Below are 13,228 nucleotides of genomic sequence, written 5' to 3'. Positions count from 1 at the left end.
TTCCTGAGGCAAGATTCAAACCCAAGATTCGGTGTTCTATCCACTGGGCTGTCTCGTCAGCTTAACTAACAGTTTTTCAAACTGTCCAGTTCAGTACAAAGGTGATGTAGTTTGATTATAGACCAAGTTGGGTACTGCCTGAGACCATCCCCTTGCCCATCACCCCCAGAGACCTTCCTATCAGATCAGAAATTCTTCACCTTTTTTTGTGTTATGGACTCCTCTGGCATTCTGGTGGTGCCTATGACCCCCTTCTTGGAATAATGCTTTCAAATGTTTTTAAATTTTTAAAATATAGGATTATAAAGGAAGCCAATTCTATTAAAATACAAGTTATCAAAAACCAAGTTATGAACATATTACAAGTTTCTGATGCAATGCTAGTGTGCTGTAAGAAATGACGAGCCGGTTGAGTTTAGAAAAACATGGAAAGACTTGCAAGAAATAACGCAGAGTGAAATGAGCAGAACCAAGAGAACACTGGATACAGTAACAGCAATACTGTTTGAAGAATAACTGTGAATTGCTAAGCTATGAACATTCAAATCAACCATGAAGTTCTGATAACAGAAAATGCTATATACCTCCAGAGAAAGAACTGATATATGGAAGTATGTATTGTATGGTTCTACATATATATTTGTATCAAATGTTGGCCTTCTCTAATGCGGGGTTGGGAGGGAAGGAGAGAGACAACTTGAAACTCAAAATGCAACAAAAAATAAGTAAAACATATATAAGATAAATTTAAAAAATATTACAAGTTCTAAGTTCACAGACCCTCTTGAAATCTATCTGTGCATCCCAGGCCTTAGAGACCTCCCCACCATCTATACAATGATGCTCTGTGTTTTCCTTCTTCCCAAAGAGGCCCAGAGACTAAGAAGGGACCTCTCAGTCACTCAGACTAATGTGTAGAAAAAGAAACCCCCTGACCCCCTAGCAGAGAGGGGGATGGGATAGGCATGGCCAGGCTGGCAGCTCCCACGCTGGGCTTACCGTGCACACAGCTGTCTGCAGAATGGCATCGAAGCCACCCTCAGGTGCATCGAGGTTGCCCGAGATTCGTTCCCGCTGCAGCTTGTTCCGGAACTCTTCCAAATCTTTTGTCAGGCTGATCACATTCTTGAAGGAGAAGGGTGGGTCACTGTTGGGCCAGGGCTCCTTCAGCCTTGGGGTGGGGAGGACAGAGACATCAGGTGGGAGAGGGTACCATACCTCTACATCTCCTCCCTGCTCAGTAAAGGAAGCCCTCCCTTGATTCCTAATACCATTCTTTATTTCTTGCTCCAGTGGGGCGCATGGAAATTGGGGAGCAGAATGTCATGCCTCCATGCCCCTTCCTTGTAGTCAGTGGGACCTCATTCAACCTGATCTCTATTATGAGGCAACTGAGACTTTCTCTCAAGATGCCAACATGCTAATGCCTTTTCCTCCAAGGGTACTGATATAGGGTGGGATATGTTTTATCCTTCTATGCTGGGCAGGGGGAGGACCTTCAGGACTGCCTGAGGGGAAGCACTGCCTTCCTCTACCCCCGTTGGCATCTTGAGGGAGGGAGCTCTCCTTTTACCCTCTCCTTTGACTAGCCCTGGGCTGCCACCCCACAAGCATCCTATGACTGGCCAATTCCTTTCTAGCCGAGCCCATGTTGATGTACCTCTGTGACTGATCTGACTGGGTGAGGTAGGGGTGGGGTGGGTCTGCCCATGCACCACCTGCCCAGGGACCTGGGCCGCCTTATATTCTGGGGATCAGTGGCGGGGTCAGCAATGACGGTGAATAGTTTCTCCCCCAATCTCAACTGCACTTGTACCAACTTAGGCTCACTTACTTGTCTGGCCTCATGTCTGTCTGTGGGACGCTGACTTTATCCACAAACTTGCCGAAGCCAATAGTGTAGTCACTCGTGAGCTGGCTTAAGACCCCGGCTGGGGAATACAGGACAATGAGGGGGGGACAGGGAAGTCCCTTGGATAGAACCCCGCCTCCCCCTCTCCTACAGGACAATGGGCCAAGGCTAAAGAACTAGGATCCTGCAAACCCCCATTCTGGGCACCAAGGGTACTTCAGGGACCCACTCGAGGAGGAGACTGGCTCTAATGGCAATTCCTTGACACCCTTGAGGGAGGAGAGTGGGGAGAGCTCAGTAACCCTGGGGAACACGTGCCTATGCATGGTCTGTATCTTCATAGCTGGGAAAGGAAACAGCTGAACACATTGCCAGTGGCCTGGCTTCCTGGGGATGTGCCTGGCCGTAGTGGTGATGCCTGTCCTACCCTTGCTTCAGATGCCCTGACATACCCAAGTTTTGGCCCATCTGCTTGAGGTTAGCAAGATCGTCGGACATGGAGTAGGAGAAGTCCATGAGAATATACAGGTCCACGGGGCTCTCGAGGGGCTCAAACACCTGAAACTCAAAACTTTGCTCCTCCCCGGGCCTCAGCCTCAACTGCATGGCTTGGGGTGACACCTGGCTCTTCTTCAGGGTGGTGTCGATCTCAGTAGACTGCCAAGCAGAACATGTAGAGACATGTACATTATACATTATACTAATGTATATGTGCATGCACATACATATACACACACACATAGACACACTGGGTGTGTGTGCCAAAGCTAGAGGGGGACACATGGCTTGAGCATCTTTCCCTGGTACCCTGGCCCTGCATTCCAGCAGGCATCACTCACTCTCACCTTGGCCCAGCTTCCTGCCCTGGACCCAGCTCAAAGTGACCCCCTCCTTTCCCAGGCAGGAGCAATCTTCTCTTCATCCCCTCCATGCCCCCTCCATGGAAAGCTGCCCAGGGGCCTCTATAAAACTATAGAATGTTACAGCTACAGATGAGGAAACTGAGGCCCAGCCAGATGAAGTGTCTTGCCCTTGACCAAGGTCACGTCGGCAGTGAGGAGTACAGCTGGGCTCAAAGCTAGGTCCCTTGACTCCAGTTCCAGGGTTCTTTTTTTTTTTTTTTAAAGGTAATTGGGGTCAAGTGACTTGCCCAGGGTCACACAGCTAGTAAGTATCAAGTGTTTGGTCTGAGGCCGGATTTGAACTCAGGCCCAGTGCTCAATCCACTGTGCCACCTAGCTGCCCCGCCAGGGTTCCTTTCTAATCCATTTTACAGATGAGAAACTTGGACTCAGAGAAGGGAAAGGACTTGCCCGTGGTCATCTGACCAATTAGTAACAGAGCATGGGACTAGGCCCAAAGTCTCCTTACTCCCTAGGCCAGTGCTTCTTCCACCAGACTAGGTTTCTTCATCATCTCAAATAGTCTTATGTAAAAAATAACCTTTCAGCATCCCCTGGGAAAAAAGGCAGGTGCTATTATTATTCCATTTTACATATGGGGAAACTGAAGCCAAGAGGTGAAATGGCTTGTCACAACAGGTAGGAAATCCTTTTTCTTTTTTTTTTTGGCAGTTGGGGTTAAGTGACTTGCCCAGAATCACACAGCTAGTAAGTGTCCAGTGTTTGGTCTGAGGCCGGATTTGAACTCAGGTCCTCCTGACTTCAGGACCAGTGCTCTATCCACTGTGCCACCTAGCTGCCCCTCAGGTAGGAAATATTGAAGGTAGAATTTGAACTCAGGTCCTTAGACTCTGTCTGGCACTCTCACTCACTGTGCCACTGTTGCCTGTGAGGATATGACTCTTTATTTCTAGCACGTGACCTCACTTTAACAACCATGCTGACCCCTCATCCCTGGCTCTCACCTCTGTGATCTGGAAGCTGCTTTCCTTGAACACCACACTTCCGGCCTCACAGCCCATGGCCAGTAGCTCTTCTCTGGTGTTACAGCGACGATCCTTGAACAGCTACTCAGTGGAAGAATGGAAAAGGGGATAGGATAGTTCTTGGTGGCTCTTGAACCCTCACCTGTTTCTCCATTCATACACTTGGCTTTCAGTTGATAACCTCCCCTAAGAGCTGTATCTAGGCCCAGACAACCAGGGCACCTGACACTGGTGTGAGAGGACATATATTCCATCTTCAGTCTTTTGTCAACCCTGAGCCCAGAGCTCTCACATATGAAGCATGATTATCTCTACTCTTCCAGCCCTAGGCTGCTATATCCTCTTCTGGAATGTACACTAGTGCATCTCTTTCTTTTCTAGGGCTTGAGGCCCAGGGCTGAGGGAAATGACTACTCCAGTACCTCCCTCCACTATCTTACCTCACCTGGTATTTCCCAACCTCAGCCATCTCCTAGCAGTTGGAGAGGGGGGGACCAGGTAGGGTGGACCAGCCTCTCTGGCCCTGGTGCAGCTCCACCTGACTGGAGAGGGTTGAACTCTGTACCTGAACCACAATGAAGGTGAATCCTGGCTTAATGAAAGCTCTTGAGGCCTTCTTGTACTGCAGGTGAGCACCCTCCCTGGCCTGGCCCACCCTACACCCTCTCCTGGGGGCAAGCTCCCCAGCAGTGGCATTGGAGGGTCTCCTATTCCCATCTGACCTTGTTTGCTTAGGAGATCTCTCTAGTCTTTACTACTTTTTTTTCTCTGCTTGCCTCAGGTGCCAGAAATGCTAATTATGGCTCTGCCCACTCATTCCTTTTATACAATATAACGCATGCATACAGTTTTTCCCTTTCCTGGACTCCATCCTGGGCACCAGAGTCTTGCAGAGGATGGGGTAAGTGTGGATCTGGCCACACGCTTGTAGGAAGGAATGTGGGAGAAAGCTGGGGTCCTGCCACAAGTCTGAGAGCGGGAAGGCACACCATGACTGGAAGGCCCTGAGGGGCAGGGACATTGTCGGGGGTCCTCACCTCATCAGTGCAGTAAGCACAGTCCTTATCTATACGGATGCACTCGGTACAGCTCTTCACCAGGGCCTTCTTGCAGCGATTAGCTAGACAGGGAGGGGGAGTCAAAGACAGGGGTGGGGTCAGAGCTGGAGAGGCCCCTGGGTCAAACAGCCACTCCCAGGGAAGAAGGGGCACCAGCTGGGTGGCTCAGGGTATCTTAAGCTTCACTGTGGGTGTTCGCCTGTATGTTAGTTTCCTGGTCATGAAATGGGGCCTCTAGCTGACCATGAGGTGCTTGGAGATATTTGGGAAGGGACTAATTATTGTGCAAATGATCTGTTCCTTCTCCCTCCTCAGAACTCCTATAGCACTTTGCTGATTCCTCTCTTTTGTCACTTATCACATTCCCCCCTCCCTTATCTTTATTTGTATACCTATCTCCTACTTTAGACTTTAAACTTCCTGAGGGGAGGGACTTTGTCTTATTCATCTTTGTACTTCCAGTGTGCCTAACAGTATATGGGAGATGCTCAATAAATGTCTGTTGGATGGATGGAAGAATGAATGAATGAATGAAAAGTGGTAGACAGAATGTGTTGGTGGGCTGTATGGTTAGGGCACCGAGTGACCCCAGAAATGCTTGAGAGGAAGGGATCCAACCTGGGTCCTCTGGGGTCTATTAGGGAAAAGTCCTCTGACTTACCCATGTTCCCTTGGAAGCTGATGCATAGCATTGCCCAGAACAGCAGACCAGCCCATGACCCTGGCCAGGGCATCCTCTTCCTCCTGAAACAAGCAGAACATTCATTTTGTATGCCTGTGTCATGAGCACCACATGGCTCAGGATGAAGAATGGCATCACTCCTTGAGATTTTCTGAAGATGCCCCTCTTCTCAGAGACTCCTTCCTGCCAGGTCATAGACTTGCAGAACTGTTGTCTCCCGTGCCCAGCTATGTTCTTTCTGTTGTGACACGTGGGCTTGATCTCCCCTTAGCTTTGACTGAATCACAGCTTGGCCTGGGACAGAGTGGGCAGGGGCTGGGATATCTCAGGTACGGGCATCAGTCTAGTTGGTGGCACAGGCTCCACCTTACCCAGCTGTCCCCTAGGCTTGGGCTATGTGGATGTCAGTGCTGGGAAGGTTTTGCTCAAGGGTTTCCCAATGGGATACAGGGGTCAGGGTGGGGAGGCAAAGAAGAGAGGGTCAGTCATTGGGCACTGTCATGCACTAGTCATGGTTGGCCCAGACCAATAGGATGAAATTTAGCATTTCCTTTATGCCTTTGTGCCAGCCCTTAAGTGGAGAGTGGAAGCCTGAGAAAACATGGAGAGAGAGAGGGAGAGAGACAGAGACAGACAGACAAAGACAGAGAGAGAGATAGATACAGAGCCAGAGAGACAGAGACAAAGACACATAGAGAGAGAGATGGAGAGAGACAGAGAAAGACAGAGACAGAAACAGAAAGACAGAGAGACAGAAACAGAGAGACAGAGGTAGAGACAGAGACAAAGACACATAGAGAGATGGAGAGAGACAGAGAAAGACAGAGACAGAAACAGAGAGACAGAGAAACAGATACAGAGACAGAGATAGAGATGGAGAGAGGCAGAGAGATAGACAGAGAAACAGAGAGAGAGAGAGAGAGAGAAGAGAGAGAGAGAGAGAGAGAGAAAAGAAATGGGGAGAGACAGAGAGACAGAGAAAGGCAGAGAGAGACAGAGAGGAGCATGTCCTTCCCTACTCCAGTGGGAATGTCAGCTCTTTGAACACTGGTCATCCTCATTTTAGGTTAGCCTCTTGTGGTAACTTTCACTTTTCCACCTTGAAAATTTACCTTAAGACATCCAGGGAACCACTATTTCCTATTTATTTGTTTAAAAAACCATAGCAGATTCTTTGTAGAAGTGAGGGATTATGAGTAAGGAACAACACTACATATGCATTTAGAGTCAACTGATGTTGATTTTACTAATCTGCTTCCCCTTCGTTTCCTTTTTATTCTTTGTTATGAGTAATGGCTTGATGGGGAGGGGTGGGTAGAGAGACATATTTGGAAATAAAGTCGGTGGAAAAACAAAAGACATCAATGAAAATTGAAAAAAACTTTTGAAAAAAGAAAAAAATAGGAGAAGCCAATCAGGGAAGCCTTAGGATGGTGGGGGTGGGTGGGGAAGAAGGGGTGTCTTTGAGATCATTTTACAATCTGAAGAGACCTGGGCATGAGTCACCTAGGCCAGTAGAGCTGAAAGAAATAGGGACAGCTAGGTGGCACAGTGAATAGAGAACAAGCTTGGGAGTCAGGAAGACCTGAGTTCAAATCTGACCTCAGACACTTGACACTTACTAGCTGTGTGACCCTAGGCAAATCACTTAACTCCAAAAAAGAAATACAAAAATCAGAGAACCCTACCACATTTTTCTAGAAGCCTTCTTTACATCTGGAATATATGATTTGTGAACCCAAATCACTCTTTCCATCTCTTTCTTGAGGACAGGTCTCCAATTAAAGTCAGGTTATAGTACCTACTGTTTCCAAGTATACCAAGCATGAAATGAATCGGGCTTGGTACCCAAGATGCCAAGACGGGCTGGGGCATTGCCCCTATTGATACACTGATTGTCCTTTCCACCACTGGCTGTTCTGTTGTAACCCTATCTCCCTCCAGTGTCTTTGCCCCGAGTGAAAGAATCCCTAGTTACAGCTCTAGTCTGTGGGGTGGAGCTCCTACAGTTATAGGATTTAGGACTGCAAGGGAACTGAGAGACTTTCTGACCCGACCTTTTCTTTTTCTTTTTTTCTTTTTTTTTCCCCGACCTTTTCATAATAATAACAGAAACAACTTATATTGCCCTTTCAAGTTAGGATAGTGCTTTAAATTGTTATTGAGTCATTTTTCAGTCATATCTGCCTTTCTGTGATCCCATTTGGGGTTTTCTTGGCAAAGATACTGAAGTGGTTTGTTTGCCATTTCCTTTTCTAGCTCATTTTACAGATGAGGAAACTGAGGCAAACAGGGTGAAAGTGACTTGCCCAGGGTCACACAGCTGATAAGTGTCTGAGACTAGATTTAATCTCATATAGATAAGTTTTCCTGACTCCAGGTCTGGCACTCTATCCATTGTGCCCAGTACTTTAAAAAGATTATCCCATTTCAGAAGGAAAGGGATTGACTCTTAGAGAAATGAAGGGACTGACTTGCCCAAAGCAGAAGAGTAACAATGCTTCTTAATTCAGTGGGAGAACTCCCTCGGGAGAGCTCAGTAACAGGGGGCCAGTGTGAGTGGTGTGTGGCTAAAGGTTCAGGAAAGAAGGTTCAGCCTCTTGTCAGAATAGTGCTTGGATCTAATGGGAGTGGTCCCTTCAACTCATGCCAGTCCTGGGGTTCCAAAGGTCATGGAGGCTGCAGTGATTATATTAATATTATATCCAGTCCAGAGGTAGAGGGAGCTCCTCAGGGCCAGAGACCAGGAAGGCGGAAAAAACCCTTGCCTAAGGGTAAGAAAGGAGCAAATAACTGTAGGATGGGTAATCCCTGAGCCAGTCAGGGTGTGGACTGTGGGGTGAAATGGCTTCCTAGAAGCCATGGGGTTTGTGAAATGCCGCACCCATACCCACCCTTACTTACAATGAAGCAAGGCAGACGCACACCTACACACCTACGGGCAGCATTATACAAAGATCCCAGGATGTCAGAGTTGGAAGGGTCCTTAGAGCACTTCCAAGATAATAATAACCAACATTGATAATGGTACTTTAAAGTGAACAAAGTGTTTTATATTTTGTATAACCTTTTTATTTTATAGATAGACTATTTTGCCCAAGGTCACCCAGCTAGTCAGTCCCAGGGACAGGATTTCTGATGCCAAGGCCAGAGTTTTTTCCAGTTTGCCACAAATTTTCACAATAACCCCTTACAAGTCTACTGCCCTTTACAATCTACAGAGCTCTTTCATGGGAATTATCTCATTTGACCCTCATAACAAACCCTGTGAGATAGAGCCAGGCTGGTCTTATTAAAGACCCATTTTCCAGATGAAACCCTTATATCAGAGTTTTTTTTCTTTTTTTCTTTTTTCTGATATGAAGGAGCCAGGTATATTTTGTTGTTCAGTTTTTTCCTAGTCATGTCTGACTCTTCATGACCCCATTTGGGGTTTTCTTGGCAAAGATACTGGATTTGCCATTTCCTCTTTCAGCTTATTTTACAGATGAGGAAACTGAGGCAAACAGGGTGAAGTGACTTGCCCAGGGTCACATGGCTAGTAAGTATCTAAAGCCACATTGGAACTCGGGTCTTCCTGACTCCAGGCCCACTGCTCTATCTACTGTGCCAGATATTTCAGGGGGCTTTAAATTTGCTCCTACCAGGCAGAACGTGGGCGATGAAATTTAGGTTAAATTACCTTCCTGAGTGGGACAGCCTAGAAGAGAACAGCAGTCCTCTGACTGCCGCTTCTCATGTGACATGACACACATTTGAACACACAAATATGTGACCTACAAACTTATGCCCATAGACAGACATACTTCCTTCAGAGAACACATGTGCTGGCTCCGTATGTATAGGTGCTGTGGGCTGAAGTCCCTGGGGTTGGGAAGCGTACTTGGAGGCAGGCCTCTTGAAGATGTCATCTGCCCCTCCTCTCATTCCCTCTAGCCCTCCCCACGAAGAGAGCTGTCCAGGCCCCCCACCCCCACCCCCCACCCCGTGCTCTGCCTGAGGGAGGCTGGCTCTTACTTGAGCCTGGAAAGATTGGCTGGGTCTCCTTCCTCAGACCCCGAGTATTGCTACCAAAGCTGCAGTCTAATTCTGCCTCTGAAACTCTGTGGCTGTGGTACTCTTACCCACATATGCTTGGGAAACGGAGTTTAACAACAAAAAAATGACTAAGAAGATGAACCCTCCATCATCATTTGTGGAGGCACTTCATGGACCCCCGGATTCCTCCATTCCCGCATCCTGCATTCATAGTTAGGAATTTCCTCATGTCAATCTAACTCCTTTCTCTGTACTAGCCCTAGATCCCTTAAGGATACCCAGTCATCACTTCCAGTCCTGCCTGGAGGAATAACAACAGTCAGACAGAATAGAAATGGAGCTGGAGGAGGAGAAACAGTCCTTTATGCTTCCTTCCCACCCCCCTCCCCCGGGGACTGTTGTGAGGCTCAAAGCCATGTGGATAAGGGACAGAGACTCAGATGCACCAGCATAACCCACCAGGGCATCCTCTTCACTCTGGAAGGGGCTTTGGGAAAAGGGGAAGCTTCCTGGAATAGTGGTGGTGGGAGATGGGATAGTGATGATCAACGGGACCAGAGGTAGAGCATGGGGAGGGTGGGAGCATTAATTTTCTTCATGTAGGTGAGTCTGTTTTGTTTTGTTAAGGCAATTGGGGTTAAGTGACTTGCCCAGGGTCACACAGCTAGTAAGTGTCAAGTGTTTGGTCTGAGGCCGGATTTGAACTCAGGTCCTCCTGACTTCAGGGCTGGTGCTCTATCCACTGCGCCACCTAGCTGCCCCCAAGTAGGTGAGTCTGGAGCAGATTTTGAAAGGGGAGATATGAGGTTTGGCAGAGGGAAGAAAAGGGTCAGGGGACATAAGCTGACTGTAGGTCAGAGCAGGAGCACCCCTCCAACACCAGCACCCCTTGGGCTTGTCCCATGTAGGGCCAGTTGAGCTGGGTAGCTGCTTCCCATTTCTTAGTAAACAGCCCCGTGGGCAGTCCACTCAGAGTCCCTAGTCCCTAGCTCCCTGGGACATCTCTGCACCTTCGTCAGTGAATAAGTTCCTCAGTGCTTTCCTTCCAGAATGAGCCAACTTCACCTCTCCCTTCCTTCTCACCCCTGCACAGAAAAGCAATGTGGTACAATGGATAGAGTGCTAGATCTGGAATCAGGAAGACCTGGGTTCAAATCCCACTTTTGACACTTATTAGCTGTGTGTCAGTAGTTAATCTCTCTGAGCCTCAGTTTCCTTATCTATAAAATGGGACTAATAATGCCCAGAGGACCTCCTACCTCACAGGGCTGTTGTAAGGCTCACAGCTCTGTGGGAGAAGCACTTGGCAAACTTTAACGCCTATAGAAGTTCAGTTGTTATTCTCTCTGGTAGAACCAAGGCTTAGGGGCTATGCCTCTTCCTCCTTGCTCCCTCCCCACCTCCCCTTTGAGCTCATAGCCCCTGAAATGCCCAGATCAGCTTAATTCCAGAAGATCTCCACCACTCTTCCATTACTTCCTGGGGAAAGCCATTATTTCACTGGCAGGACAGGCCATAAGGTGCCAGGGCCACTGAGTACAGGGCGTTGGCAAATGCCAACCTTTCAGGAAGGGGATGAGAGGGAACAGAAGACCCTGTCAGGAATCTCCCAACCCCCGCTAGAATGGAAAAGCATTTGGGGAGCAGCTTTACTCTCCTCTGGGGGGGTGATGGTGGTGGTAATTAACAGAGTGGGCGTCTAATTAAATCCACCCACCCACCTTGCATGCATGCCTGGACTCCTAGGCAAAGTTCTCGCAGGAACTTTTCTGGAGGCAACCGCTGCCAAGCCCTGTGGCCCCCAGCCTCCCTCTTCCCACCCCAGCCCCCTTTCCCCCTCCCCTGCCCCAGTGCCCAGCCCTTAGGAGAAGTGGGGCAGCGGTTGGCAGGCTTGACATACCTTTGCTGGGGTCTCCTCCTTTCTGCTTCTGATTGTCTTCCCCCCTCCTCCCTAGCTATAGGGAGCTGCTCTCCTGTGTGTGAGTATGTGTATGTGCGTGTGAGTATGTGTGTGTGAGTGTGTGTGTGTGTGTGTGTGTGTGTGTGTTAAAGAGAGAGAGCGCACGACACTGTCAGAGAGGGAAGGAGGGAGGGAGGAAAGAAAGGAGGAAAGAACAGAGAGACATTGGGGTGGGCAGAGAAGAGGCAGCTTTATCCGGCTCAGGTAGGAGGGCGCTGGTGAGTCACTCAGCACGCATTCCTATGCGATGCACACCTGTTCAGGCAAGAGCTGAGCTCCGCCGTCTCCTCTAGGCTGCACCCCCCCTCCCTCCAGGAAAAGGGCTGGTGTTCCAGCAGGGCATCACCCCGCCCTGTGGGCACTGGGAGGTAGTCAGCAGGGAGGGAGGTGGGAGCAGGACTGTTCAAAGGGGCGGAGGAGTGGAAACGGCTCCCAGTCCCTGCTCCTTACTGAGTGGGGAGGAGGAGGAGGATGGGGAGGAAGAGAGAATGTTTTGTTTTCAGAACAGAAGAGGAGGAGTCAGCCTTCCCTCTCCCACCCTTTCCACCAGCTTGGGGGACTCACTCAGCAGAGGCTTCCCCGTTGAACTCCTGGGCTCTCAGCTCAGGTACCTGGGCTGCTCTGCCTTGCTGCCAACTTTTGAAAAGCTCATTTGCTGCCCACTGTCCCTCTGGCACCTCCTCACTGTCCTCGGAGCTCTTCCTCCAGACTTCCAAGGCTGGTGCCTGAGGATAATTAAACGTCTCCTAAGACTAGTCTCCAACAGTCCCCACCTCTCAGCTCTGAATTATCATTAAAAGGTGACCCAAAAGTGCAGGTCCCACTTTCTGTTGGAGAGGGATGCTGACAACTGTGCCCCTTCCCTCATCTTGCCAGCCTGGTAAGGGAACTTGGATTTACCAAGTCTGGGACAAAGTTGGGGAGTGTGGGCTCTTCCATGGGGACCTGGTGCAGTGTGGAGAGAACACTGGAGGGGGCAGCTAGGTGGCGCAGTGGATAGAACACCGGCCCTGAATTCAGGAAGACCTGAGTTCACATCCGGCCTCAGACACATAACACTTACTAGCTTAGCTGTGTGACCCTGGGCAAGTCACTTAATCCCATTGCAGAGAGAGAGAGAGAGAGAGAGAGAGAGAGAGAACAAGGTGGACTGAATGCCACCCTTCCAAGGAGTTTTCCAGGTCCCTCTGCTTGTTGGTGTTGGCACTTTCTCCCTTGAACCGTACGTGGTATATTGCACCTGTCTTAGGTACTTCAATAATATTTTGTTTCATAGTTTTCTGTGTGTTTGTTCTTCTATATAACACAGGAGCTTAATAAATATTTACACTGAAAAGATGTTAAGTCACCATATAAATGTAAAGCAAGGTATATGCCCCATACCTGCAATGCACTCCTTCCTCACCTCTACCTCAAAGAATCCCTTACTTCCTTCATTTTTTTTTAATTTTTAGGCAATTGGGGTTAAGTGACTTGCCCAGAGTCACACAGCTAGTAAGTGTCAAGTGTTTGGTCTGAGGCTAGATTTGAACTCAGGTCCTCCTGATTTCAGGGCTGCTGCTCTATCCACTGCGCCACCTAGCTGCCCCCCTTACTTCCTTCAAAGCTTGGCTCAGCAGCCACCTCCTACAGGAGGCTTTGCCTTAATGCCCCCTCTTATTTGGTCTCTTCCCCCACCACCAAAATTACTTGGTGGAGCAGAGCACTGACTGACCTAGAAGACTCCCGAGTGCAAACCTAGCCTCTGATA

The 13,228-nt window shown here is 48.8% G+C and overlaps 1 protein-coding gene across 1 annotated transcript in view; it reads right to left on the bottom strand.

The window, feature by feature from the left end:
* ITGB4 (integrin subunit beta 4) overlaps nucleotides 1–11,922 on the bottom strand; it is a 46,260-nt gene extending 34,338 nt beyond the window's left edge. Inside the window, 7 exon segments of the mRNA XM_078155917.1 lie at nucleotides 1,000–1,171; nucleotides 1,835–1,931; nucleotides 2,305–2,509; nucleotides 3,720–3,821; nucleotides 4,778–4,860; nucleotides 5,460–5,542; nucleotides 11,419–11,922. Coding sequence (XP_078012043.1) covers nucleotides 1,000–1,171; nucleotides 1,835–1,931; nucleotides 2,305–2,509; nucleotides 3,720–3,821; nucleotides 4,778–4,860; nucleotides 5,460–5,532 — 732 coding nt within the window. The 5' untranslated portion in view covers nucleotides 5,533–5,542; nucleotides 11,419–11,922.
* Between the last annotated feature and the right edge of the window lie 1,306 nt (nucleotides 11,923–13,228).

This window comes from Phascolarctos cinereus, unplaced genomic scaffold (genome assembly GCF_003287225.1).
Source record: "Phascolarctos cinereus isolate Bilbo 61053 unplaced genomic scaffold, phaCin_HiC Scaffold_5;HRSCAF=322, whole genome shotgun sequence".
In the NCBI taxonomy this organism is placed as follows: domain Eukaryota; kingdom Metazoa; phylum Chordata; class Mammalia; order Diprotodontia; family Phascolarctidae; genus Phascolarctos; species Phascolarctos cinereus.
The sequence above is the reverse complement of the archived record's forward strand: the minus strand, read 5'-3'. Positions and strand labels throughout refer to the sequence as shown.